The sequence below is a fragment of the Petaurus breviceps genome, unplaced genomic scaffold (assembly GCF_028583685.1).
Source record: "Petaurus breviceps papuanus isolate PSGF00001 unplaced genomic scaffold, PetGlider_PUasm1.0 90601, whole genome shotgun sequence".
Classification (NCBI taxonomy): Eukaryota; Metazoa; Chordata; class Mammalia; order Diprotodontia; family Petauridae; genus Petaurus; species Petaurus breviceps.
Window position 1 is genome coordinate 4,223,450 of NW_027187282.1, and position 24,982 is coordinate 4,248,431.

Here is a 24,982-nt window from a genome sequence, read left to right on the forward strand (position 1 = left end):
TTTTCTTGACTCGACATCATTCTTAACCCAAGGCCCATGAACTGATTTTTAACAAGTATTTTGATCATTGTATTTCAATCTGAGTTCCTTTCTTACCCTATGGCTTTACAAATCCTGATTCTCCGAAGGGAATGCTTTCTCAAACCTCAGACAACAGAGCCATGGGCCAAGGGAGGGGCTAGGACATAGCTCTTGGCCCAAGGAGTCCTCCTGTCCTAAACCCGGCTTTATTAACACTATTCCACACTCCCACTCAGGCCACAGAGGGCCCAATGGGGAAGCCAGCTCTGAGGCCTTCTGGGATATGGCCATCCCAACCAAGCCAGCAGTCAAGGATCACTTAATTGAGAGCAACAAGCCAAAGAAATTTAGACTGATGAGGCAGATGAAAGATGAGAGACCTCCTCCCAGGCTTGGTTCTGTATCCTCCCAGTCTGCCCTTCATGTACCATCATCTCGTACTCACTAGACAGTTCTCTGAGTACAGGGTCCATGCCTTGTCCCTGGCACCCCCTCATGCTCTCCCATCTGAGTGGCCCAACTCACTGCCTCAAGCCCTCAGTGGACCCACCACATCACTGGCATGTTTAACTACCATTTGTTCACCTATTTCAGAAACACTTTCCGCATAAATAACCCCAGGCCCAAGCAGGGGTGTATTGTTAGCCATTTTTTGTAGGCCAGGCAACAACATCAGGAGAAACATCTGTCCTGCTTCCCCATGAATGGGTCACTTTCTTTTGGTCTCACAGTGAGTACTTAATTATTAACACTTGTTGAATGGATCCCAAGGTGGGACTAGAGAGTATGTAAGCAGACCCCTCACACACAGACAGAGGCCCTTGCTCCCTAGCCCTGACCAGCCCCACTGCCCTTTGCAGGCCGGCTCTGTAGCTTTTGTAATCAGCTGGGCATACCCCACCTCCCCCTAAGCTAACCAACCCACCGTGATCTGGACAGCCAGCAGGCCTTCCCCAGCATCCTTGGCATCAATAGTGAATTCTACAGGCAGGCTGGCAGGAACACCTGTGGTATTGAGCCCAGGGCCACTGGCCTTCACCTTGCTGGCATCATGGGTGGGCAGAACCTTGACCTTGAAGGGACTAGAAAGTTGAGGTGGAGAAACAAAACAAAACTCCCATAAGGATACACAACTTCCTAGAAGAAGGCCTACCATTCTGACCTGTACAAACTCAGCAGCCCCAGGAGCCCTCCCTTTGCCTACATCCAATAACTTTCAGGTCCTGACAACAGTACCCAATGACTACCCTCAACTCACAGAACCTCATCCCCAGGGCCACCGAGAATGGGGAAACAAGCTATTTCCCATGCCCCAGATAACCTTTCCCGATTGTACTCCTTATAGACAACTGGGCTCCATACCTCTTTGTCCCCAAGAGCCCCCCTGGTGAGGGTAGCATTCCTTCAGGATGGGCACTCTCCCCCCACCATCTGCCAACCCTGGCCTCCCTGCTTTCTAGTTGTCTGGTTCCCTCCCCTACGAAGGGAAGACTTACCTCCGAGGAACCTCCTCATCTCCATACAGCACTGAGATGCTGTAGGGGCCCTCCCGGCTGGGCACATAGTTGACTGTCTTTGTGCCATCTGCATTGTCCACCACGTCCACAGGCTCTACTATCCCTGTGGTATTGGAAGAGAATATATAGGGCATCAGGTTGGGTGAAGAAAATGGGTCAAGCTGTTTTCTGCACCCCACCCTCCCCAGCATTACTTCTGCTCCAACTTGGGGCCAAATGCCAACTAGGTAGCAGGACAAGCAACTGGCCTTTGCTCAGGCCACTGGGCCAAAAATAACCTTTTTAGCTTTGTTACCAGGTTCCAAAGCCTGCCTGGCTCATATAGGCCTCCTCCCTTTCTGGAGCTGAAGCCACCTCCATTTAGCCAAGTCCTGAAGTCTGGTCAATTGTGCCTGACCTGACCCCAAATTCTCCTTCCGGCCTTATTCCAGGAGACTTTTATGAAAGTTGGCACCCTCACTGGAAGCATTAGTTCTTCTCTCCCCTTCCAAGTACCATCCGTTTACTAACTCACTGACTCCACACTAAGCCTTTCATAACTGGAACTCTTATAGTGGAGCCACCCATGCATTTTTAAGGCAGCTGGGTGGTACAGTGGATAGAGCACTGGGTCTGGAGTAAGCAAGACCTGAATTCAAATCCAACCTCAGATACTAGCTGGGACCCTGGGACACTTAACTCTTGTCTGCCTCAGTTTCCTCATCTGCAAAATGGGGATCAAAATAGCCCCTACCTCTCAGGGTTATTGTGGGTAATATTTATAAAGCACTTAAAACATGACTAGAACATTAATAAATGTTTCCTTCCTTATGGCACTCAGTCAACTAAGCCCATGCCTTGGAGGCCCTCCAGTACTCTAGCAATAGCTATTCTACATCCCCACCCTGCTCCCACCAAGTCAGCTGCATATGTACTTACCCTTAGGCCCCTGCACCTTGACCTGGAGTGGGGCCACACCTGCCTTACTGGTGTCAACCTGGAAGGACTGAGGAACGTTGGCCCGGACCACCCCAGGGCTCAGCCCAGGCCCTGAGCACTTCACCTTGGATGAATCAGTTACATCATGAACAGGAACCTTGAATGGGCTACCTGCAGGGATATAGTGAGGAGAGACCCAGGAAAGGGTGAGGGAGCACAAGGTACCAGGACCCAGGGTCAATGGGGCTAGGCCACTCACTTCCATGCCCCAGCTGGCTTCCCTCTCTCTCCCACATAGCTAGAGTGGCAGCAGAAACCTAGAATCTCTGAGTTGGAAGGCCTCCAGGGAGAGGCTGCCTCAAGAGGGCCTCCCATTCCAATTAACAATCTTAGGCCTAAATTTACCTCCCAAGCTTTCATTTATTGGTTTGGGTTCTGTCCCGTAAGACAGCCCTTGAAATAACTTTTAGAGAACAATCACACCTCCCCCTAAATCTTTTCCCTGTTGTCCTATGTATGGCACAGACCTGTGGCCCTTCTTTGTACTGGCTGCCCAACTCTAGATGCTTGCTTGCTGGCTTATCCATGCCCTTCTTAAGCCATGTTGCTCAGAACTAAACTCTGTACTTCTGCAGGCCTTGAGCAGGGCAGAAGACAGCAAGACTCTCACCTCCCCAGGCCTAGAAGCCCTGCACACTCACATTGTACTTGGGAGACCCTAAACCCCCAATTTTTTCAGGCACACGCTTTAAACACAGCTCCCATTACCTGGCACCTGGTGGCCGCCATAAGTCACATTGAGGTTGTAGGTGCCCGCCTCATAGGGCACATATTCCACAGAGCAGCTGCCGTCCTTGTTGTCCATGCAGGACATCTTGGCCTCCGATGGGCCTTCCACAGCCAGACCAAGGCCCCCCGTGCCTGCACCCCTGGAGGTCCCAAGGAAACATACCTAGCTGAAAACTTCTGCCATGCCATGGCCTCCCTCCACCCCATCCTCCAGGTACACCAGGACTACCAGGAGGCAGCTCACCCCAGCTGTCCCCTGTACCTGGTCTCCACAGTGAATTTGTTGGGCTGGTTGGTGGTACCACTCTGGATGCCTGGTCCATGAACACGTACTCGGGACGGGTCACAGCCCTCAGTCACAGGCACTTTGAAGGGGCTGCTGGGCACAGGGCTGCCATCATAGGTCACATCTACTGAGTGGACCCCTAAGCCAAGGGAAGAGGGAAGCAGTGGTTGACCCTGGAGAAAGTGAGGCCCCCACCTTCCACTCCTCAGGGCCTACATCCTCTGCCAGAAAGCTTCATTGACTCCTCTTTCCTTCCCTGAGGCCCATGCCTTCTCACTTTACCTTCCTCATAAGGTGTATATTCAACTTTGTAGGTTCCATCTCCATTGTCTTGGATATAAGCATCTGTCAGGTTGCCTGAGGGATTAGCAACACGTGTCTTGATGTGGGGACCCCCAGCCTTTGTGAGGGCCCGAGCATCAACATTGAATTCTGTGGTGGCCTCTCGGAACACCCCTGCAAAAGTGTAAGAAATTGTGAGGGAAGGCTTCTGGCCAGGGACATTATAGAAACCCTCAGGTTCTATCTATGTAGGGGATGGGGGGAAGCAGAAAGCTAGGAAGCTGCCATCTCTTGATTTGCTTGGAGCCCCCCCCCCCCCCCCGAGACTGGCTGTCTTTCAGCAATGCTAAAAACAACTGAAGCTGGCCCCACCACCCCTGCCACAGACACCATGGAGACATGAGTGGAATATATGAAGGGAGGTAGAGGGCCCTGGCTGACAAGGGGAAGGGAGAAGCAGGCCCAATGCTACAGGCCTGCCCCTCTCTGTCCACTGCCCAGAAATGGGGAGAACAGTTGTGACAGGGATGTCTCCTCTTTTAAGTACACAGGTACACCTTATGGCCTGAGCACCCCCAGTGGCATCTTGGCACTTCAGTTAGGGCTGCAGAAAATGCCCTCACTACCAACCTCAGTCTTACAAATGAGCAAAAAGAAGGAAGGCTTCACTTACATAGCTTGCCCTAGTCAAGAGGCAGGGGCAATTATTAAAAGAAGCAAGGTTTCCAGGCCTAGGCTAGGAGCTCTAGGCCACTGACAGCCTGGCTCAGTTGAGATGGCAAGAGAGAGTAGGGAGATAGGGGGCCTAGCTGCTCAGGCCAACCCACAGACCAACACAGGTCAACTGGTTTCCCTCATTGGGGAGGACAAGCTTACTGACCAAGTCCCTTCCCCTCACCTATTGCCTACAAAACGAAAGTGCTGGACTTGCCATGTTTCTAGGTCAAACTCTAGCCCCAGCAGCCCCACCAGAGGACTTGTACATATGCTGCCTCTCTCTGTCTTGATTACCAACGATAATGGCACAAACAGGAACAGAGACGACAAGCCACCAAGCTAATCCAAGGGTTCACCAAGATGAGACAACAGGTGGAAACCCTGGATTCCAGGGGATTCCCCAACTCACCAGTGGCTGAAGCTAGATTTGAAGTCAGACATGATGGAAAATGCCATCTACATCCAGAGAAAGTAATGGATGGACTCAATGTAGATGGGCGAATACCATTTTCACTTTAGTTTTTCACGTTTTTTCCCTTTTGGTCTATTTTTTCTCTCCTAACATGACTAATATGGAAATATGTTTTATGTGGTTGCACATAATAACCTATATCGAACTGCTTGCCATTTTAAGTAGAGGAGAGGGAGAAAAATTTGGAACTCAAAATTTTGTAAAATTGAATGTTAAAAATTATCTTACATATAATTGGAAAAAATAAAATAGTATTTAAAAAAAAGGAAAAAATAAAAGATTTGGAGTTAGAGGTCCTGGCTCTGACATGTGACCTGGTGACCCCAACCTATCTTGGACTAGGTGACGGCTGAGGTCTCTGCCAGCTCCACAAACCAAGAGCTGATGTCATAGCAGATAAGGGCCAGCTTAGATGCCCAGAATTGTAGAAAGAGACCTCCCCAACCATCTTCTAGGCTGACCTAACCTACTATCCCCTTCCTCCCTAATTCCTGCTTCAACAATGAACAGGCCCAAGTGGTGAAAACATGCAGTGAAGGGGAGCCCAGCTCATTTTGGGAGTGTCCCCACATTTAAGGCTCTGCTCTCTCCCCATCTGCCACAGCTCCTGGCTCTGTGCTGGGGGCCCAAACCTCTTTTTCAAAGGATCCTGCCTTCAAAAACAGGCCTCAAAAAGTACCCTTAACCTCCTCTCCTCCCCAAGCCCTTAGGCTCTCAATAGCTTAAACACACCAGCTTCCTTCAGGCCCTCTTCCTGTGACACTTTGTCCTTCTGGCTGCTCTCCTCTGGACACTTTCCAGCTGACCTTAACCTGGGGCCCCCAAAGGGTCCAAGAGACTCCAGATGGAGTATGAGCAAAGGCAAAGGCACAGAAAGTCCAGCACCTTCCTTGTCCTACAAGTTGGCTGGGCTTCCCAGAAAGCAACCCTACATTGACCCTCAGCTTTTTCTTATAGCATGCCTCTGGGAGACAAAGAAAAATCAACTTCCTGGGACATCAATGCTCCCACAAGCCTAGAAGGGAGGGGAGAAAGGTGCCCAGGGACATGGGGCTTACCTTTGCCCTCCACACCAGGCCCATAGCACTTGACTCCAGTGGTGTCAACTGCTGGTTCTACCAGGAGCTTGCTGGGAAAGTTGGGCACCATCTGGCCACCATACTTGATGGTAATGGTATAGACCCCAGGGTAGAGAGGGATGTAGGTGATGGTGTAAGTGCCGTCCCCGTTGTCTTGGATGTGTACCTCTGCCTGCATGCCTGCGTCAGAGCTGATTTCAATGGTAAGCTCGGCACTACCAGCGTTGGAGCAATCCACGTGAAACTGACCTGCTTCACCAGCTGTGGCCCGCTCGAGCCCAGAGCCTGAGCACTTGACCTTGGAAGGGTCAAAACACGGGGCCACATGGGCCTTGAAGGGGGAGCCTGGGATGTGAGTGTCAGCAAAGAGGATGTTGATGTTGTAATCCCCAGGTTCTGTGGGCAGGTAGGACACTGAACAGGTGCCATCCCCATTGTCTAGGCACTCTATTTTCGCTTCACATGGCCCCTCCACTGTCAGGCCAAGGCCTCCTGTGCCGGCTCCCTTGGTGTCAATTGTGAAGGGGGCTGGGGAGCCAGCGCTGCCCCCCTTCAACCCAGGCCCAAAGGCTTTCACCTGCAGGGAAGAAAACAGGAAAATGGAAGTGAGGCAGGGAAGGATGAAGTGGGTGTGTGGCTAATAGGCCCTGAAGGATTCAAAAGAACTTCACCATCGAGGAGAATATGGCCTGAAAGTGAGAAGCCCCTGCTTTTAGTTCTGGTCCTAACATGGGTGAGATGTACTCTTTGGGCCTACCTCCTCAGCTATAAACAGGTCTAAGCACTCATAGCAAGGCACTCATAAGGCCCTCAACATAGCATACTGTGAGAGATAGTGCTTGCTTTCTCAACCAGAAGGTGCATCGGGTAACCTCTACTCCCTAAAAACCAACCAGAAACACTGGCAATACTGGGGGGAAGCTTTGCTGTTGTTCAGCAATGACTCTGGCTAGATATCATCAGCTGACATTTGGCCGGGCATGGCACTGCCTACAGATGCCTGTGTCTCTGCCATCCTCAAAAACTCCTCACTTGAACCTTCCATCCTTGCTAACTCTCATCTTGCATCTCTCCTCTCTTTAGCAGCTAAACTTTTGGAGAAGGCTATCTATAATCAGTGTCTCTCTTCTTAACTACAGTCTCTAGCATCATCATTCCATCAAAACTGCCTCTCCAAAGTTCCTGATGATCTCTCAGTTGACAAATCCAATGGCCTTTCCTCCATCCTCAGTCTCCTTGACCTCTCTGCAGCCCTGGACACTGTTGAGCACTCTCTCCTCCTGAATACTCTCTCCTGGTTCTCCTCCTACCTCTCTGACCACTCCTCTGTCTCCTTTGCTGGATCCTCCTCCAGATCATTCCCTCTAACCATAGGTGTCCCTCAGGGCTCCGTCCTGGCACCTCTTCCCTCCTCCCTCTATCCTACTTCACTTGGGGATCTCATCGGCTCTGATGGATTTAATTATCATTTCTTATGTCGATGATTCTCAACTCAACCTTTTCTGCCCCAACCTCTCTCCTAAACACTGGTCATTCCTTGACTCACTTCTTAAAGAGGCCTATTCACTGAATGGGTGTTACTGTAAGTGAGAACCTGAAAGGCCTTAGCCTAAACAGGCCACAGTCTCCCACTGCATCCTGGGTCATCTCTAGTCATCCCGAGAATATTTGGTCACTGGGCCTAGATGGCTCTGAAGGAGAAAGTGAGGCTGGTGACCTTGCACAGCCCTCCCTCACTCAAACCGAAGTCAACTGCAAGTCACGTCATCATTTCCCTGGTACCATGGTCCCCTTTGAGAATGAAGGACAAACAACCTCTGTCACCAACTTCTATTGGGCATGTTGTTCAATCATGTCTGACTCTTGGTGACCCCATTTGGGTTTTCTTGGCACAGATAGCAGAGAGGTTTGCCACTTCCTTCTCTAGTCCATTTTACAGATGAGGAACTGAGGTAAACAGAGTGAAATGATTTGTCCTGGGCCACATAGCTTGGAAGAGTCTGGGGTGGGATTTGAACTCAGGAAGGTAAGTGTTCCTGACTGTAGGCCTAGTGCTCTGTGCACTCTAGCGCCACCCAGCGGTCATGCAGACATCTCAAAATCAACAGGTCCAAAACGACTCACTATCTTTGCCCCAAAACCCTCCCTTATTACTGTCAAAGGCAATCATCAGGCTTAAAACCTTGGGCTCATCATTCAAATCCATCCCTCAGACGCAAGCTGTTGCCAAGGCCTGTCTACCTTGCCTCCGAAGCACTCTTGCTCTCCTGTAACACTGCTACCCATCTAGTGCAGGCCCTCATCACCTCCAGCCTGGATTGTGACAGACAGTCTCTTGGAGGGGCAGTGTCTGCCTGCCTCCAGTGTCCCCCCCCTCCAGCCCATTCTCCATTCAGTTGCCTCTAGGATCAGCCCAAAATGCTTTTATTGGGGTGTTCACTACCTGGCCCTTTTCTACCCCTCCAGTCTTCTTACACTTAACTGCCCTTGTACTCCCCCTACAGGCAACCCTGTTCTTGTCAGTCCTCACACAGGACAGTCAGCTCCAGAATTCTCTGCCTCTTCCCCCAGCCTCCTGGCCTCCCTCAAGACCCAGCTGAAATTCCACCTTTCCCAGGAGATCTTGCCTTTCCCCTCTGAGGTGACCTTTCATTTACTTTCTATATATCCATTTACATATTTTCTCTCCCATTACAATGTGACCTCCTTGAGGGAGGGGACCAATTTTTGCTTTTCTTTGTCTCTCCAAAGCTTAGCTAAAACAGTGTTGTTTGGCACACAGTAGGAGATTACTAAATGCATATCTACTGACATGTTAGGGTCCTGGGAGTTTGGGGGCTATTAGGCTAGTAAACCATGGTGATATATGGCTTCCTAAAGGCCCTTTCGTCAGGCCTGAGAGCTGGGTAGCTACTAATTAGTTTGGTACCTTGGTGGGGTTGGTAGGTGGCATGGCCTCCACTGGGAAGGGGCTTCCTGGGACAGGAACGCTGTCATAGGTCACCTCCACTTCATAGGGGCCTTCTTCTCGGGGGATGAACTTGACCACACTGTTGTCTGCATTCAGGCCTGGCTCCACCTTGCAGGGCACCACCTTGCCAGAAGGGCTTGTGATCTTGGATGCCACCTTGCCCTGGCCCCCTGCACCCTTGGCCTTGACTGTGAATTCCTGGTCTTTGCCAACTTCCACTTCTGTGGGGGACAGTGAGATATGTGTGTGTGTGTGTAGGGGGCGGTGTGACCAGGCTCAGGAGCAGATCTGTGACTCCCCCCAAATGCTGACTTGTGACCAATGTGGTGGGGAAGGGGTCCCAGCCTCCCCTAAACCACATGTATACAGTCTCTTGGGAGGAGAGGGTCTCAGAGAATGGCAATGCTCAGGGAGGGGGGAGGGGGTACTCATGGGATGAAGAGCCTCATAGCCCTCCTGAAGTACTCACTGTCTCCTAAGCCGGACACCTTGATCTTGCTGAGATCCAGAGACTGGGTCACACCCACAGAGAAGGGACTCTTGGGGATATGATCCCCTCCATAGGTCACATTCACACCCATGTTGCCCTGGATTGGGGGGAGGGAGGCAGCAATACTCAGCCCTTAGTTACCATCTGCTAAGCTCTAAGAGGGAAAGAGGACTTCACTCCCTATGCCACAATCTTACAACCTAGTAATAACATGGTAAGAGACCAAGAGGCCTGCCCACTGGTCCTAGCTCTGCCTGTAACTCAGGAGGAGACCTTGGGCCAATTATTTTCTTTTTCTTGGCCTCCCACTTTTTCTTAGATAAAATGAAGTAGGCGGTACTTAAGGGGCTCCTTTCTTGTACAGTCTTGGGGTTCTTCACACTAAGGCAAGGATCTTTCTGTTGCCCAGGTCTCTTCATTGCACAACACAGTGTCTGGCATGGTGCCTTTTAAATGCACTGAACTGAATGCTTATGGTCCTCAATTGCATTTGCTGAAATTTTTTGAGTTAGGAATCCAAAAGCAAATTTAAAAACAGCAGGGGCGGCCAGGTAGCACAGCAAGTAAGAGCATCGGCTCCAGTGTTGAGAAGACCTGGAGATCGAATCCCGGGCTCAGACACTTAGCACCCACCCAGAAACACCTGGCCGTGTAACCTTGAGCAAATTACTTAACCCCAATTGCTTAGGGGCGGCCAGGTGGCACAGCAAGTAAGAGTACCGGCTCCAGTGTTGGGATGACCTGGAGATCGAATCCCGGGCTCAGACACTCAGCACCACACCCAGAAATAACTGGCCGTGTAACCTTGAGCAAGTTACTTAACCCCGATTGCTTAAAAAAAAAAAAAAAATTTAAAAACAGTAACTTAAATGACTGATTAGGGTTAGGTCTAGTGGTATATCCTACAAGTTGGTTAAGGTGTCTGCTGTAGGGATGGAGAGCTGGCACTGCCATACCTGGAGGCCCCTGGGTCAGTCACAGGGCTTACCTGCTGCAAGGGGACATATTTTACGGTGTAGGTATTGTCATGGTGATCAATGACATCAAGATCCCGAACAGCATCCCCCTTGGCTGGGCCTGTGAACTGGACATCCAGCTTAGCTTTTCCCGCTGGCTTGGCATTGACGGTAAAATGAGTGGGTTTGCCAAGCTCCACACCTGATGAGAGAAGCAATGCCACAGGACAGCTGGAGCAGCAGCATCTCCTTTGGCATTACCCCTCAGATGGGACTCTTGGGGACGTTTCCCTCACTTGCCTTGGTGCTGCCCTCCCTCCTTCCCTTCCCACAGCCCAGGTGGCACAGCCAAGGGGGCAGGAGGCAGATGGGATGGGCCCCTCTCTTCCTGAGCTGCCAAATCCCTCCTACTACAGCCACTCACCATTCCTGCTCAGCCCAGGGCCCTCAGCCTTCACTTTGCTGGCATCATGGGCAGGGTCAACCTTGATTCTAATGGGACTAGTGGGTGTGGCCTAAAAAGAAATGAGATGTTAATTGGCAAGAAGCTCCCTCAGGTCTCCAAGGGGCCACAGGCCTCTGCCTCCCCTCCTCAGGAAAGGGAAAAAGAAGCCAGTAGCTACTCTTAGGAGTTTCAAGAACAGAGGCTAGACAGAGGCAGGTATTAACCGAAATTTGCCTCTTGAAAGAATGGAGGAGAAAACATGGTTTCTGGAGATCAGAAATGTCCTCTTTCCTCTTTAGTGCAGAATGGTGCATACAATCAATGTCAGAGGGGGCTGCTTTTTGAGTTTTGCTTTGGGGTGGGGTATGAGAGGAAACTCTACAATTTTAAAAAGTCATTTTTAAAAAGGAGGAAAAAACAATATATTCAAGAATGGGGCCAGATAAAGGGAAAAAGTAGAGAAAATACAGAAAGGCTTTTTAGATTTGAGCTCACAAGGTTGTGGGTACCTCTCACCTGGTTGGCAAATAGGACCATGATGGTATAGCTGCCTGCCCCCCGAGGGGTGTACTTGACTGTGAAGGTGTCATTGTCATTCCGGATGATGTCAAAGTCAATATCTGCCTCAGCTGGTCCCACCACTCCTGGGGCACACTTGATGCCAATGCTGACATCACCTGGGACAGGGTAAGGGCAAAGCTTAGAACAGTATTGGCCAGATTTCTTCCCTGGCCCCTAGCTAGGCCAAAGCCTAGAGCCAACTTTGATTTCCTTCTTGTTCAGTAACCTGGACTGAGGAGGTAGAAGCCAGGGTTTTCCCTTCAGGCTTACTTTCCGGCCTATGGAAATTATGGGGCCTTGGAGAACAGAAGCTTCTAATGATATCTCCCTGAGGCCCCTTACTTTCCTCCCTGAAGGGTCTAATAGAAGGTTGCAGTGATGAACAAGGAAATCTAAGAAAGGGAAGAAGCCCATATACTTCACCCCACTCCCATCAACTTCATCCTTATAATTAGCTCCCCAACAAGCCTCCAAGTCTATAAGCTAACTCCACCCCACCCACCCCCAAGGTCACTCACCCTGCCCAGCTTCAGTACAGTCCACAGTGAAGTAAGTTGGCTCGTGGGCCTTGAGACCAGTCTTGGCCACTCCTGGCCCATAGACTTTTACCTTATTAGGATGGCTTCCTGCTCCCACATTTACCTACAAAGACAGAAGAGGAGACAAAGGGGGAAGATGACAGGCGGAGTGGGGAGGAAATACTTGTGTACACAAAAAGGCAGGAGATGACCATCTCTTCCAGGCACTAGGATAGTTTGGTCAGAATGTAGAGTCATGGAAAATCAGTTTCGAAAAGTAGGTCCTGGGACACATCCCAAAGGGGTTTGGAATCACCAAGTTGGTGGTCTAGCCTCCAAGAGGCAGTCACTGATGGAGGGTTTTTGAGCTGGGGAAAGAAGGGGTCAGGCGTGTTTTTCTCCTTATTTAGGAAGACTGTTTAGGCAGCTGGGTGGAGATAGGGTGGGAGAAAAGGAGAGATAGAGGCAGGAAAGCCCCTTCTTCATCCAGGCTGCTCTCCTTCAAACCCTTAACCCTCTTCCTGCAGCTCAGCTGATGCATCTGAAGGGCCTTTTCTGGTCCTCCCCACCCCACTGTGGTGTTCTCTCCTTTCCCAAATTATCTGACATTCACTCACATCTGCTTATATCTCATTACCACCCCCACCCTTATGGTCCCCAGAGGGAGGGTAGACTGCCCCTTGCTCCTTTGTATTCCAGGCTAAGGACCTGGCACAAAGTAAGAGCTCAATCAGTGTTCACTGGATTGAGTTCCAATACAAGATGGGGCTCAGGGGGAAGAAAAGAGCTGCCCAGGTCTCCTGAATAAGCACTTGCTCAATGGAAACAAGTGAAATGACCACCATGGTGATACTGACCAAAAACATCTTGGGCTTGGCCCAAGAGGAACTGGTGGGCCACAACTGGGGAACAATGTCTTTACTGGCAGACAAAGCTGGGCCTCAGTTTCCTATCTGTAAAATGGGAACCATAGCAGAGCAGGAGCAGAGTGAGCTGCACTGGGCAGGAGAGGCCCTAGACTAAGTCTTAGTTCTAATGCTTAGATAGGAGGGGCCTGGACTGGGGTCTCTTCTGGCTCTAAACCCAGACTCTTGTGACCCAACATGGCTGACTCTCTGCATGTCCTTGGTAAAGTCACAGAACCTTTCTAGGCCTGTCTCCTCTTCCATCACCCAAGGTCCCTAATTTCTGCCTGTGAAGAGATGGGGGGAAGGAAGCTCACCCGATAGGGGCTGTTGGGGATATTGACCCCTCCCCAAGAGACCACAGCGGTGTGCTTGACTGCTTTCTTAGGGGTGTAGGAACAGCTGAAGGTGTTGTTGCCATTGTCCTTCACGGTGACATCCACTGGGGAGCCCTCACTGTCCTGAAAGGGGAGGAGAAGCAACTGAGCTCAGCCAGTTTCTTTCCAGGGCTCCAGTGGCAGCCCCTTTGCTTCTCAACCCCATCTCACCTGCACTTGGACTTTGAGAGGGGCCTTGCCACCGTTTTTGGCATCCACGGTGAACTCGGCCGGCTTACTGATGGCCACACCGGTCTTCTCCAGTCCTGGGCCCCTAGCTTTCACCTAAAGTGAGTCCAGAAGACAGCAAACCCTGAGGCCCTGCTCTGGACAGGCTAGTCCAGCAACCTCCAAAATCTCCTCCCACAGTGGGCAAGCCAGGGGTCATACTCTGCATGCAGTATGCATTTAATAAAATGCTTGTTGGATTGAATCACACCTCCCTGGCACTGAGTTCCCTATGCCTTGGCAGCAACTTAGTTGCAGTGGCACCACTCTCCTGAAGGGAAAGGGGCAATATGATCAAAGAGGGCAATCAGGGCAGCCTTGGAGCACTGCTAGCCGGCCACTGAGCCCGGCTGCCACTCTGGGACTCTCCGAAAAGCCATCAGCTCCCTTTCCCTCCAGCTCTGGCCTCTTGCCCAGGCCCCAGAATGGACCTGAGGCAAACACAGGAAAAAGGACTGGGCCACCTGCGTGTTTTCAGAAGGGGTGACAAGTGAGGCAGGAGCCCAGCAGCTGAGAGGCCACAGGCCATGCCCACTGTAGTAGGGCAAGTCTACTCAGTCCGGTCTCCAGCACTAGCCTTGGGCATCTCCCTAGGGCCAACCCTCCCTCACCTTTTCTGGGTAAAAGTCCTTGGGGGCTGCCTTGATGTCAGCCATGAATGGGCTGAGTTTGATGTCTTCATTGTTGCAGAGCACATGGACAGCGTACTCTCCGGCTTCCTGTGGCCAGTAGCGCACATCACAGGAACCATCGCCCCGGTCATCACACTCAATCTTTGCTTGTGAGGGGCCCTCCACTGAGAATCCTGGGGTGGTGGGGGGAGGGGGAAGGCAACCATCTGAGAGCCTGGATCAAGTGGCAGAGAGCCTGCCTCCCTGACCAAAAGGCCTTCCAAGGCAGAGACTGTTCTGAACCCCCAGTATCTGAAGGAGCCTTAGAGAGCTCAGAGTTTGAGAGAGGGTGAGTCTCTTGCTCAGACACAAAGTAAGTGACCCAGGGTTTGAACCCAGGTTTTCCACCACCCCCATAATTCCTCTTTCTTTGAACCTAGGGCAAGGCCCTGCATGTCACTCCTCTCAGGAACCATCTAACTGAGTAGAGGATGCCTTCACCATATATTCCTAATTTCTCGGCTAGGCTGCAGGGGGGAGCATCCTATGAGGCTTCATGCCATTTCTCTGGCCTCTTGTTTGCAACCCAGTTAGGGCAAATCTTCCCAAAGAAAGGTGGTTCTGACATACCCAGGGTGCCAACGTCATCCCCGATGGCCTCGACCACGAAGTCAGCTGACTTGCCAACCACGCCACCCTCCAGGCCAGGACCCCAGGCCCGAACTTTCTGGTTGCCACACTCCGTGCCCACCTTTACCTCAAATGGGCTACCAAGAAGACACACACACATACAGCTGTGAGGAAAGCACCAAATTCCTCCCTTCCGTCCTCCCTCCCCCCACCCACCCCATTCCCCTAGATGAGAAGCGAGACTTTATCCATTTTACAAAGAGGAGAATGGCCTTGTCACCAGGTGGCAGGTGTAGGAACCATGGCCAGGTCTGACTGACATAGTTGGGTAGTATAAGAGACAGTATACTGATCTCTGAGTTGGGAAACCTTGGCTTTGAATCCCACCTCTGACACTTGCTAGCTCCGTGACCTGGGCAAAGTCACTTTGTCATTCCAAATCTGTTTCCTTATTTATCAAATGGAGAAATCCGACTGCCATGGTTGTATTGAGCTCGAAGGAGACAATAAGGATTTATCTAAATGTGTGTAAAATGCTATTGAAACACACTGCTGTCATATGAGGATCATTGCTTGGGCTGTAGGGGTTCCACCATGTGACCTGGTTTCCATTATGTTCAAACAAGGAAGTCCAGAGGAACAGAGATCAGTATCAGTGCCCTGCCCCCAGGGTGAGTTGAAAGGGGGCCACTGCCCCCAGCCTCCTCACCTCCGGGAGATGTTCTGACCACCCCAGGTGATGGTGACTGTATAGTTGCCAGGGACGGGTGGGTAATACTCAAAACCATAGACGCCATCTCCAAGATCCTTCTGTTTCACCCGTTCTTCTCCCTCTATTGGGGGGAAGGAAGAGTAGGTGAAAAAGAGTTGACCCCAAAGTATTCCAAGAACCCCAGTCCCCAGCCTTCATCCACACCGGCCACCATGAAGAGGCCCCAGTTGGAGCCTGGGAGAGTTGCAGAGTGGCTTCTTACTAGCTGTACAGAGGTTTCCATTTCTGATGCCTCCAGAAGATGTCTTCACAGAACTGCTTGTCACTAAAGATCCCCTAATCTGCCTCGGTCTTCTTTCCTGCCACTGCTCTTCCTACTTCCATTCTGGCTAAGCTAGACTGCACTTTTGCCTTCCAGATCTGTACATATTGGGAGGGGCCTTTCCTTATACCAATCCTTAGCCATCTTTGTCTCATTCCTTTCATTCTTGAAAAATCCCAAACTCAAATGCCACTTTCTCTGGGAAAGGAAACCATTCCACATCCTTCCAGCCCAACATAACCTCAGGCCGCACATGGCAAATGGTTTTGTATCTCTCAGAGGTGGGCATCAGGCAACACCAGATAGCAGAGTTATTTGTGTTGGTGTCTTGACCTAAACTCCCTGTAGGGCTAAGGAGGTGCCTTAGTTTCCCCAGGTCAACCAACCGACAGAGGACCAGGAGCACTCAGTACCAGGCAGATGCACCCACTCCATAGGAGCTGCCCCAGCTCCCAGTAGGGGTGGGGAGAACAACAGGAAGGCCTGGGAATGAACCCCGAATCTGTACAAAGCAAAACTGCAGAGGAAGGAGGGAGAGGGACCAGAAAATGCATAACAAATGTGGTAGCATTTGCAAAAGATGGAGGGGAGCAGGGAAGGGAAGACAAGGGAGTTTTCCCAGTCTCAATTGTAGCAAGTGTGTACCCTTGGCCATAAGAGGGAAGGGGTAAGAGGAGGGGCATAGGCCCATCCAGAGGCAGGAAAGGGACTGCATAAATTCAGCATCCATCTGAACAGTGGCCTGAGGTCTTCCACCCCAGATGGGCCCACTTCCCTTTGCCCTGCAATGACCCAGCCACCCAGTGACTGCAGCTTCTGTGAAGGGGAGCCCATTCCTCTCTGAAAGGGTTCTGTGTAGCCATCATAGACCCTAAGCTGGCTCCTATCTTGGCGGGGGAGGGAAGGGAGGAAGGCCCTGCCCTTTAGGATTGAATAAAACTGGTCTGCCTTCTCCAGGACGGTCCTTCAAAAATACTGCAAGGCAGCAATCACGTTCTCACCCTACTTCAAGACTTTTCTTTTCCAACCTAAACATCTCATGTTTCTTCAGCCAATCCTCAATGACATTGCCCCAAGGTTCTTCTTCACTGTGTATGTCCTCCTCAGGATGGTTAGCACTTTCCTGACACCTTCCTAACCCATGCTGAGCAGGAAAGTAACCTCTCCTATCTCTGCTGACTCTACTCAGTCCCTATAGTAGACAAGCTGCTATCTCAATGAACCTCTCACCCTTGTAGTACTTATATTTCAAACTTTATATGTCTTAATTTCATCTCATTAGATTGAGCACAAACGTTCCATGAATTCCTAGGCTGCTGCCCTTCCTCTCCCCCCCCTCCCCTCCTTTGGCCCACTCTGGGCCTCTAGAGGCCATGTTCTGGGGTTACACATCTCCCTCTTTTGTCTGGAGGGCCCCCAGCCCTATACCCCACATGTCCCCATCTTTGGCAGTTGACTTACTGGGACCCTTCACGACAACCTTGAGCTCGCCACTGCCTGCCCCCTTGGTGTATACTTTGAAGTCAGCTGTCTCTTTGACTCGAACACCTTTGGGTTGCAAACCTCGGCCCACAGCCCGGCAGGCACTGGGGTTACAGGCTGGGGAGAGAAGGATGGTCACACTATTTGGAGAACTGGAGGAACCATAAGGATACCCTGGGTCCAAGTAGCCCAAGGCCAAGGGTGAGGCCTCTGCTCTGACGCTATATTATTGCCTGCTAAAACCTGGACCCAGGATCCTCTTTTCTCCAAGAACTGGGTGCCAGAGGAGGCAGTAATCATATTCTAGAGCAGCCAATGATCAGGTGCAATGCCTTCATGGCACAGATGGCCCCAGTGAAGGGGAATGACCAGGCCGAGCTAGGCCAGTGACTGGGATCCAGGGCATTTGTGAGCTCCAGCTACTTACTGTGCTATCGGAGCTGGGAGGCTACAGAACATGCTGGGACCATCCTCCCTCCCTTCCCTCCCCTACTCCTTCCAACATCACCCCCTCCCTCCAAAACAAGTGGGCTCAAGTACCGTCCACCCTTTGGTGAGATCAGAGCTCAGCAGAGATTCCCAGGCAGCCGGAGCCAGGTCTTCAGAGAAGACGAAAGCATGAAGAAGAGACAGACAGAAGAAGGGAACAAACCACGAAAGGAGAGCAAGTTTGCCAAGAATAGTGAAAAGAGAGGCAATGGATGAAGAAAGAGGAGAGGGAAAGAGGGGGCACCCAAGGCAGCTGTGAATTAAGATGAGAAGAGTGGTCTTGTGGCCCACCCACCATGTGCTCAACCTCTCTGGGATGGGGCAGCCAGGGGATGAGGGCTGGATGAGGGCAGCCAGAAAAGCAGTGGCCAAGATGGCAGTCAGCCCCCTGGGGTCCCTGGCACAGTAGGGCTGGCCTTATGGGGAGCATAACATGCATCAGAGGAGCTCACCTTGCCCAACAGCAACAGTGTAGGGGCTCCGGGGAATGGGTACCCCAGCAAAGGTGACATAGATGGTATAGATTCCCTCCAGGGTAGGCTTGTAGCTACATCGATATGTGCTGTTGCCTTTGTCCTCCAGCTGCTGTTCCACAGTACCCTTTTTCCCTGTGGGATCTTGGATCACTACCTCCACCTCTCCAACACCAGCACCTGATAGGGAAACAAAATTATAGGATCTTCAGCTGCACCCCCCCCTCCACTGGTTACTCTGCCATCCTATCCTGATCCAAGATAAGAGACTGCTGTGGGTAGGGAGGGGCAGGGTATGCTAGTCTCTTCTACCTCTGAAAAGATGAGAGCAGTTAATTTATGTTGGAACAAGCTGGCAATAAGTGTTCACACCTGCCAACTAACTAACCAAAGCTCCTTGGGCAAAATGTCAAGAATTTAGCACAGGGGCAGGGAGCCTGTGGCCTCCAGGACACATGTGGCCCTCTAGGGCCTCAAGTGGGGCCCTTTGAACCCAAACTTCCCAGGACAAATCCTCTTAATCTTATTAATTTTTTGTTTCTGAGGATTTGTTCTGTCAAACTTGGACTTAGTCAAAAGGTTGCACCCAAGGACCTAGAAGACCACATGAGGTTCCCAATCCCTGGTCAGTGCTTGACTAGTCCAAAGGGGCATCTGCCAATTACAGGCTTCAAAGGGTCAAGGATGTGCCCCAAGCTGCCTTAGTTATTGGTCCTTTCTAAGCTCAGGTCTGAACCTCATATCCCAGACAGGGTTGCTAGTAGAGAGATAGAGTATGGCACAGTGGAAGGACCATTGGGTTTGGGATCAAATACCCATCCAACCACTTGTTCTCCATAAGATGATGGCTGTGGCCTTGGTGACCTCTAGGTCTCTTGGATTCCGGGAGGGGGAAGATTTGGGGGGAGAGTGGATAGGAAAGAGGTCAGCCTCACCAGCAGTGAAGATCTCAAAGTAGGTGGTCTTGTTGGCAATGTTACCACTGGGTTCCAGACCAGGGCCCTGGGCTGTAACCTTGCTAGAGTCTCCCTGGGACTTGTCCACATACACCTCAAAAGGGCTCTTAGCAATGTGCTGGCCAGCAAAGAGGACTGTGACCTAGTCAAGGAAGGATGCAGGGAGAGATGGAGTCAATAAGTGAGGCTGGCAGAATTCTACCCTCCCTCCCCTCTTCCAGCCCAAGCCTCCTCTTCACCTTATGTGTTCCTGTGACCTCAGGGATGTACCAGACAGAGAAGGTGTGATTCTTGTCATTGTTGGCAATCACCTTGGCCTATAATGGCAGACAGGGGGCCTCAGTCAGCTTGCCAGCCATGAGGCCAGGACACAGTTTACCCACTTCTCCTGGACCAATATTCTCTCGGGGAGCCAGCCCTAGGTTCCTTCTATTCCCCACAGAGGTCTCCAGTCTCATCCCTCCCGAGCCCATAGGTGGGCTGGGGCAGGGTTAAGCACCTACCTCTTCCCGGTGCCCAGCAGGGTCCTCCACATACACCAGGACCTCCCCCTGGCCAGCACTTATTGTCTCCACAGTAAACTCTGCCCGTTTCTTCACCATGTTACCAGTGGGCTCTATTCCTATGTGGGAGATACCAAGGCAAAGTCAGGAGGACAGAAGGCCACTCCCAGCTGTCCCCTGCATCATGGCCAAGCAAAGGGTCCCCACACAGATGCACACAACCGACTTGTGTGGAGCCTTTGCCCAATCCCTTACCACCCCCATTCTCTCCAATCTGGTGGCCCAAACAGTTTCCCCTAAGGGCTCTGGTGAGGATATCTGCTGGTTACCTCTAGCTTGGTCTCATGTTAAGCCGCATTGTGGCCACTGCCCGATCCCTTCACTAAAGAGGGGCTGGCAGGAGCAGGTCAGCATCAAAACCCAAGCCCTTGCCTGCCTAGACAGCTGGTACCTGCTTCTTCTTGGACCTCAGAGCTTCTGCCCTCCAGCCCCCCACCAAAGTGCCAACCTTCTGGGTTTGCCCTCCTCTGTGTGGCTCCAACTGGCCTCTACACTGAGGCAAACACTCCTCACCTGGACCATAGGCTCTGGCTTTCTTTGGATTGAGCTTGGGACGCAGTGGGGCCCCAGGCTTCAGCTTGGCCTTAGGGAACTGGGACAGGTAGGTCATGACTGAGTGCTCATCGACATTGGGATCCACAATTTCCTCAGGAGTGATCACCTGCAGAAGATTGGATGGGCCATTGTTGCCAGGATGAGGGGAGGCCAAGCCAACTTGGCGCCATCCTCCAGCTACCCCCACTTACAGTCAAAGAGCAAGGGAGAGTCTGGAGTTGGGGACCCATGGGGGGAACCTAGGACAAGGGACTAGAGGCACCTGACCTGGAGTCACAGGACCTATAGTTAAATCCTTCCAACTCTTACTTTCCTGCTCTGTGACTCAGTTTCCTCCTCTGTAAAATGAGGGGGTTAGATTGGATGGCCTCTGAGGTCCTTTCCAGCTCTAGGTCAATCACATAACTCTCTCGGGACAGGGAAGAGACAACAGGCCAAAGCAGACACAAATACTGGCAAAGCTCATACCTGAGGAATGCCCAGCCAGTCATCAGCCTGCTGCATGGCTTCTCTGGCATTGTTCACAGGCTTACTGGCATCCCAGGAATCCCAGTCAGGGCACAGGCCTGCAGCAGACAGAGAAGCCACATGACATGAGCCAGTCCTCCATCCACCCTTAGTCTCCAACAGTGGACAGACTCTGAGATCGATGCAGGGAATATCAGTCCTGCCTTGGAATACATTCTATTCAGATATGGGGATGTCAGCCAAGGTCCCCTCTGTAAGAGGCAGGGATCGAGTTGAGCCTTGAAGGGAGGTAGCGACTCCAAGAAGAGCATTCTAAGCAAGGGGGTCAACCTGTGCCAATCAATACACAGTGGCAGGAGATGGGATGTAGTTCTTTGTTCTCTTCTTCTGCACCCTCCCAGCATTTTCCCAGCCCCAGTTCCTAACTGGGGCAGCCCGGGGGGCAGAAAAGGCAGCAGGGCTTGGCTCTCACCTGGAGCACAGCTGTCCACAAGGGCCCCGAGGGCACGGCCGCTCTGCCAGTCCCTACTGAAGTTGGTGATGGGCAGCTGAGGGAGCTTGTTCTGGATCCAGCCCAGGAGCCGCTGCTTGGGTGTCTGCTTCTTGGCCTCCTCATCCTCCTCCTCATCCCACATTGGCATTGAGATGGAGTAGTGCAGAATCAGGGTCCAAATCAGACCCAAGATGAGCTTCAGGTTGCCATCGACGATAGCCTTGCTGTCTGTAGGGGGCATGAAGTAGGGAGAGAAGGATGTCTGCTCAGCCTCTTTCCAGAGCCTTGGGTGCACACGGGGCTATGGGAGGGAGCCTCTTGCTCAGGCTAGAACCCTTAAGAATCTGGCACCAAGCACTGATTAAAGACCTGCTGGGTGCCAGACACTGGGCTATGTGTTGGAGATACACAAAATCATGGTCCCCATAAGTCTATGCCAAATGAAAGATCCATCCAGACTAGAAGGAAAGGGAGAAATATACAAGGCAGACAAGGGAAAGAACATGGAAAAGGTTGCCCAGGAGGTGAAGAGGATACTCAGAATTAGACTCCAGGTCTTGAAAATGTCCTCTGAGGTTCTAGCACTCACCAGTACCTCATCCTCTCCCCAGAGTAAGCTCTAAAAGCCAGTGACCCAGAGGAGGGGGTGCTTGAGCAGGGGGGAAGTGGCTAGAACACTAGGAAAGACATGAGGTCACATCCTTGACTTTTATTATCTAAGTGACCCTGGGCAAGTCATTTAACCTCTGGGCCTCAGTTTCCTCATCTATACAATTCACTTCACAAGGTTATAAGTATCAAATGAGAGAAGGAGGGGAGGCAGAGGGATAGAGAAAGAAAGAATATGTTACGTGTGAATGTATATGTGTGCACATGTGCATAAAAAAGGAACAGAATTCCTCTTATTCCACTCCCTACCCCCAAAGTCCTCAGTGAACTGGCTGTCAGCCAGGCAGATTACGGTCCCACAGGGGTGGAGAAACAGAGAGATAGAGAGCTTGCAAAAGTCAGCAGAAATTAATTGGGGTGGGGGGAGGTTGAAAGACAAGGGAGCCAAGAATATGTGGGCATAACTAATGAGCCTGGGGGCAGGACCGCTGAGGAAATAGCGTTCCACATTCCTGAGGCCTAGACACAGGACCACAGAATAGCAGAATTGGAAGGGACCCCTCAAAGAAAGCACAGCCCCTTTATTTTACAGAAGGAGAAAAGGAGGCCAAGAAAGGCTGTGGAATATGCCTTAGGCCACATTCAGGTCCTGGCAGAGCCAGGATTCAACTCAGGTCTGCTGACTCGAAATCTCTAACTGTTGGGGTTTCATTCACCCTTTCCCATCATAGGCAAGGCTGAGGGGGAAAGAACGCCCACTATCACAAAGGTTAGAAGGCCTTTCTTGGTGCTAGCCCCTCCCCTTCCAGCATGGTACAGCTAGCCCAAGTTGGGGACAGGGATGGGGGCAATACTGAGAAACTCCAATGGGAAGGGGAAGGGGAGGCTTCTACAGGTAGGGGCTTAGTCACCAGGAAATAGGCCCTCTGTTTCACTAGATAGCTCTATAGCCCCTAGAACAAGCCCCAGCTCGCCTTGGAGAGGGAGCAAAAAGAGGCTGAGGCTGCCAAGGGTTGGTTCCCTCCCTGCTGCTGCTCTATTTTGGGCTCAGGAGACCCAGGCCAGCCCTGAGGGCCAGGGAAGAACAGATTACACACTATGTCTCTGCCATTGCTGGGTCTGCAGGGCCAGAGGGAGAAAATGAAGGTGGGGGTGGTGTGAGGGAATAAAAAGAATGGTCCTCATCAGACTGCACCTCAAAGAGTTTGGGGAAAAATATACCCTGACATGTCAAAAATCTCTGATCTGGGGGACTGAAGCAAAAAGACAGGCCCACCCCACCCCAAACCACAGAAACCGAACTCAACAGCAGGTCGTGAGCCAGGAGAAGGAACAGGCCCCCAGAAAACCTGGCAGGCCTGGCCTGGGGAAATAGTCCAGGATATTTGGAGACCCACCCGAAGGGTCTGGCGAGCAGCCACCCCAATCACCATGGCAACCCCCTCAGCTGGCCTCAGGAGACAACTAGCCCCTACACACACCCCGCCTTTCAGGGGGCCTTGCCCTGAATAGCTGACCCAAGCCTGCAACAGGGGATGGGGGTGGAAATGGCAGAGAGGTCCAAGAAAGGAAATAGCAGGAAGGTTGAAGAGGAAAGTTAGAGCAGAAAGGTCATCTAACCAAGAAAAATCTGAAAAGAAATTCCATGTCCTGGCTTACACATATTCTACTAGGCTCCAGAAGGCAGAACCAGGAACAAGAGGGGTGGGGGTGGGAGGTGGAAATGGGGAAAGGATTTCATTTTAGGCTTCATATGACAAAAAGACTGGAAGATGATCTCCAAAGGGGCATGGGTTCCAGATCAGGCCTATGGGGCGGCCATGTATCAATCATACTATAGTAGTAGGCCTCCTGGGTTCAGGGAGTTAGGGCTAGGAGGCCCTGGAGGTTCCTGTGCTTTTTGTCCCAGCTCTGCCCCTGAAACTTTGGGTAAGTCCTTTCCTGTCTCTGGATCTCAATGTGCCCATTTACAAAATAAGGATCACATGAGATACAACCCAAAGTCCCTGCCAACACATTCTTGTGCTTCCATGAGATAAGAAAAGGGCTTGGGGGGGGGGAGAATTAGACCCCCAGAGTCTGAAGTATCTCAGATCATCTAGTTTTACCCTACCTACCCGGAAACCCTTCTACAACTGGCACGAGAAGTCGTCAATCTGGAGCCTACCTGGAAGGACAAACTCATAACCTCCTAAGGTAGCCCCCTCCTCTTGTAGACAGCCCTAATTAGAGGAAGTTTCTCTTTACATGGAACTGAAATCTGACTCTCTGTTGCTTCTACCCATGAGGGGAGTGCCTTAGTCTACCTACAAGGAGCCCTAAAAGGACTTTCACAAAGGCAGGGATGATGCCAACTTTACCCAGTGCAGAAACATTCTTTTCTATAAGGCTCAGCAAATGGGGTCACAGCAGACCTCCCCTGGCCTATCTAAGGAGGAGACAGATCCCCTTACTCCTTATCTGTAAGATTCCTCTCCAAAGTCAGGAAAAACAAATATGTAGAAAAAAATGTTTGTCTTCTGAGTCAGCTGGAAAGGGGGTGGGGAGGGTACCAAAAAGGAGGGAAGAGAAAGTCTGGAATAAGACTTTTCCATATAAGGGGCTTACAAAATGTCAAGGCTGGACAAGCCTTGGAGATCACCTCAGGCCCCTTATTTTACAGATGCATTTAACCAGGCCCAGAGAGGAAGGTGCCAGGGGTCACACTGAGGCAGAGAGCTAGGACAAGAACTCAGGTTCTAGGCCCCCCAAGTCAGGATTCTTTACTTTCTATCTCAGGCCTTCAGTCTGTTCCCCAGGCCAGAAGCACTCAGTCCAGTCTTCTCCAGCCCCAGAATTCTCTGCCCTTGCCCTTGGCAGCCCGTTCTCCGGAAGCAAGAAAACCCTAACACGCCCAAACGTGACCAAGAGGAATAGCCCTACCCATCAATATCTGAGAGCTTTAGCTAGGTTTAGAAAGCTAGGAGATTCTCCCTGGGCAGAAAAGCATAGAGAGGGACAAGAAAAAGCCTGCTCTAATGGCCCATCCCAAGTGGTCTCTCTACTTTTCAAATTCAATACTATTTCCCTGATTACATCTCACCTACT

The 24,982-nt window shown here is 51.3% G+C and overlaps 1 protein-coding gene across 4 annotated transcripts in view; it reads right to left on the reverse strand.

Annotated features, from left to right (window-relative positions):
* Positions 1-24,982, reverse strand: part of FLNA (filamin A) — a 56,254-nt gene that overhangs the window by 21,733 nt on the left and 9,539 nt on the right. For all 4 annotated transcript variants that reach the window (XM_069063797.1, XM_069063795.1, XM_069063796.1 and 1 more), the window contains exons 3-28: positions 21,266-21,514; positions 20,794-20,891; positions 20,284-20,431; positions 19,711-19,829; positions 19,447-19,524; positions 19,187-19,349; positions 18,231-18,431; positions 17,269-17,406; positions 15,483-15,606; positions 14,774-14,910; positions 14,144-14,337; positions 13,476-13,589; positions 13,245-13,388; positions 12,023-12,146; positions 11,460-11,620; positions 10,923-11,013; positions 10,531-10,700; positions 9,522-9,639; positions 9,011-9,273; positions 6,061-6,658; positions 3,814-3,987; positions 3,508-3,670; positions 3,225-3,385; positions 2,457-2,627; positions 1,518-1,641; positions 947-1,103 (exon numbers count right to left, since the gene is read on the reverse strand). In XM_069063797.1, the coding sequence (XP_068919898.1) occupies positions 947-1,103; positions 1,518-1,641; positions 2,457-2,627; positions 3,225-3,385; positions 3,508-3,670; positions 3,814-3,987; positions 6,061-6,658; positions 9,011-9,273; positions 9,522-9,639; positions 10,531-10,700; positions 10,923-11,013; positions 11,460-11,620; positions 12,023-12,146; positions 13,245-13,388; positions 13,476-13,589; positions 14,144-14,337; positions 14,774-14,910; positions 15,483-15,606; positions 17,269-17,406; positions 18,231-18,431; positions 19,187-19,349; positions 19,447-19,524; positions 19,711-19,829; positions 20,284-20,431; positions 20,794-20,891; positions 21,266-21,514 (4,382 nt within the window). The remainder of the gene's footprint in view (positions 1-946; positions 1,104-1,517; positions 1,642-2,456; positions 2,628-3,224; positions 3,386-3,507; positions 3,671-3,813; positions 3,988-6,060; positions 6,659-9,010; positions 9,274-9,521; positions 9,640-10,530; positions 10,701-10,922; positions 11,014-11,459; positions 11,621-12,022; positions 12,147-13,244; positions 13,389-13,475; positions 13,590-14,143; positions 14,338-14,773; positions 14,911-15,482; positions 15,607-17,268; positions 17,407-18,230; positions 18,432-19,186; positions 19,350-19,446; positions 19,525-19,710; positions 19,830-20,283; positions 20,432-20,793; positions 20,892-21,265; positions 21,515-24,982) is intronic.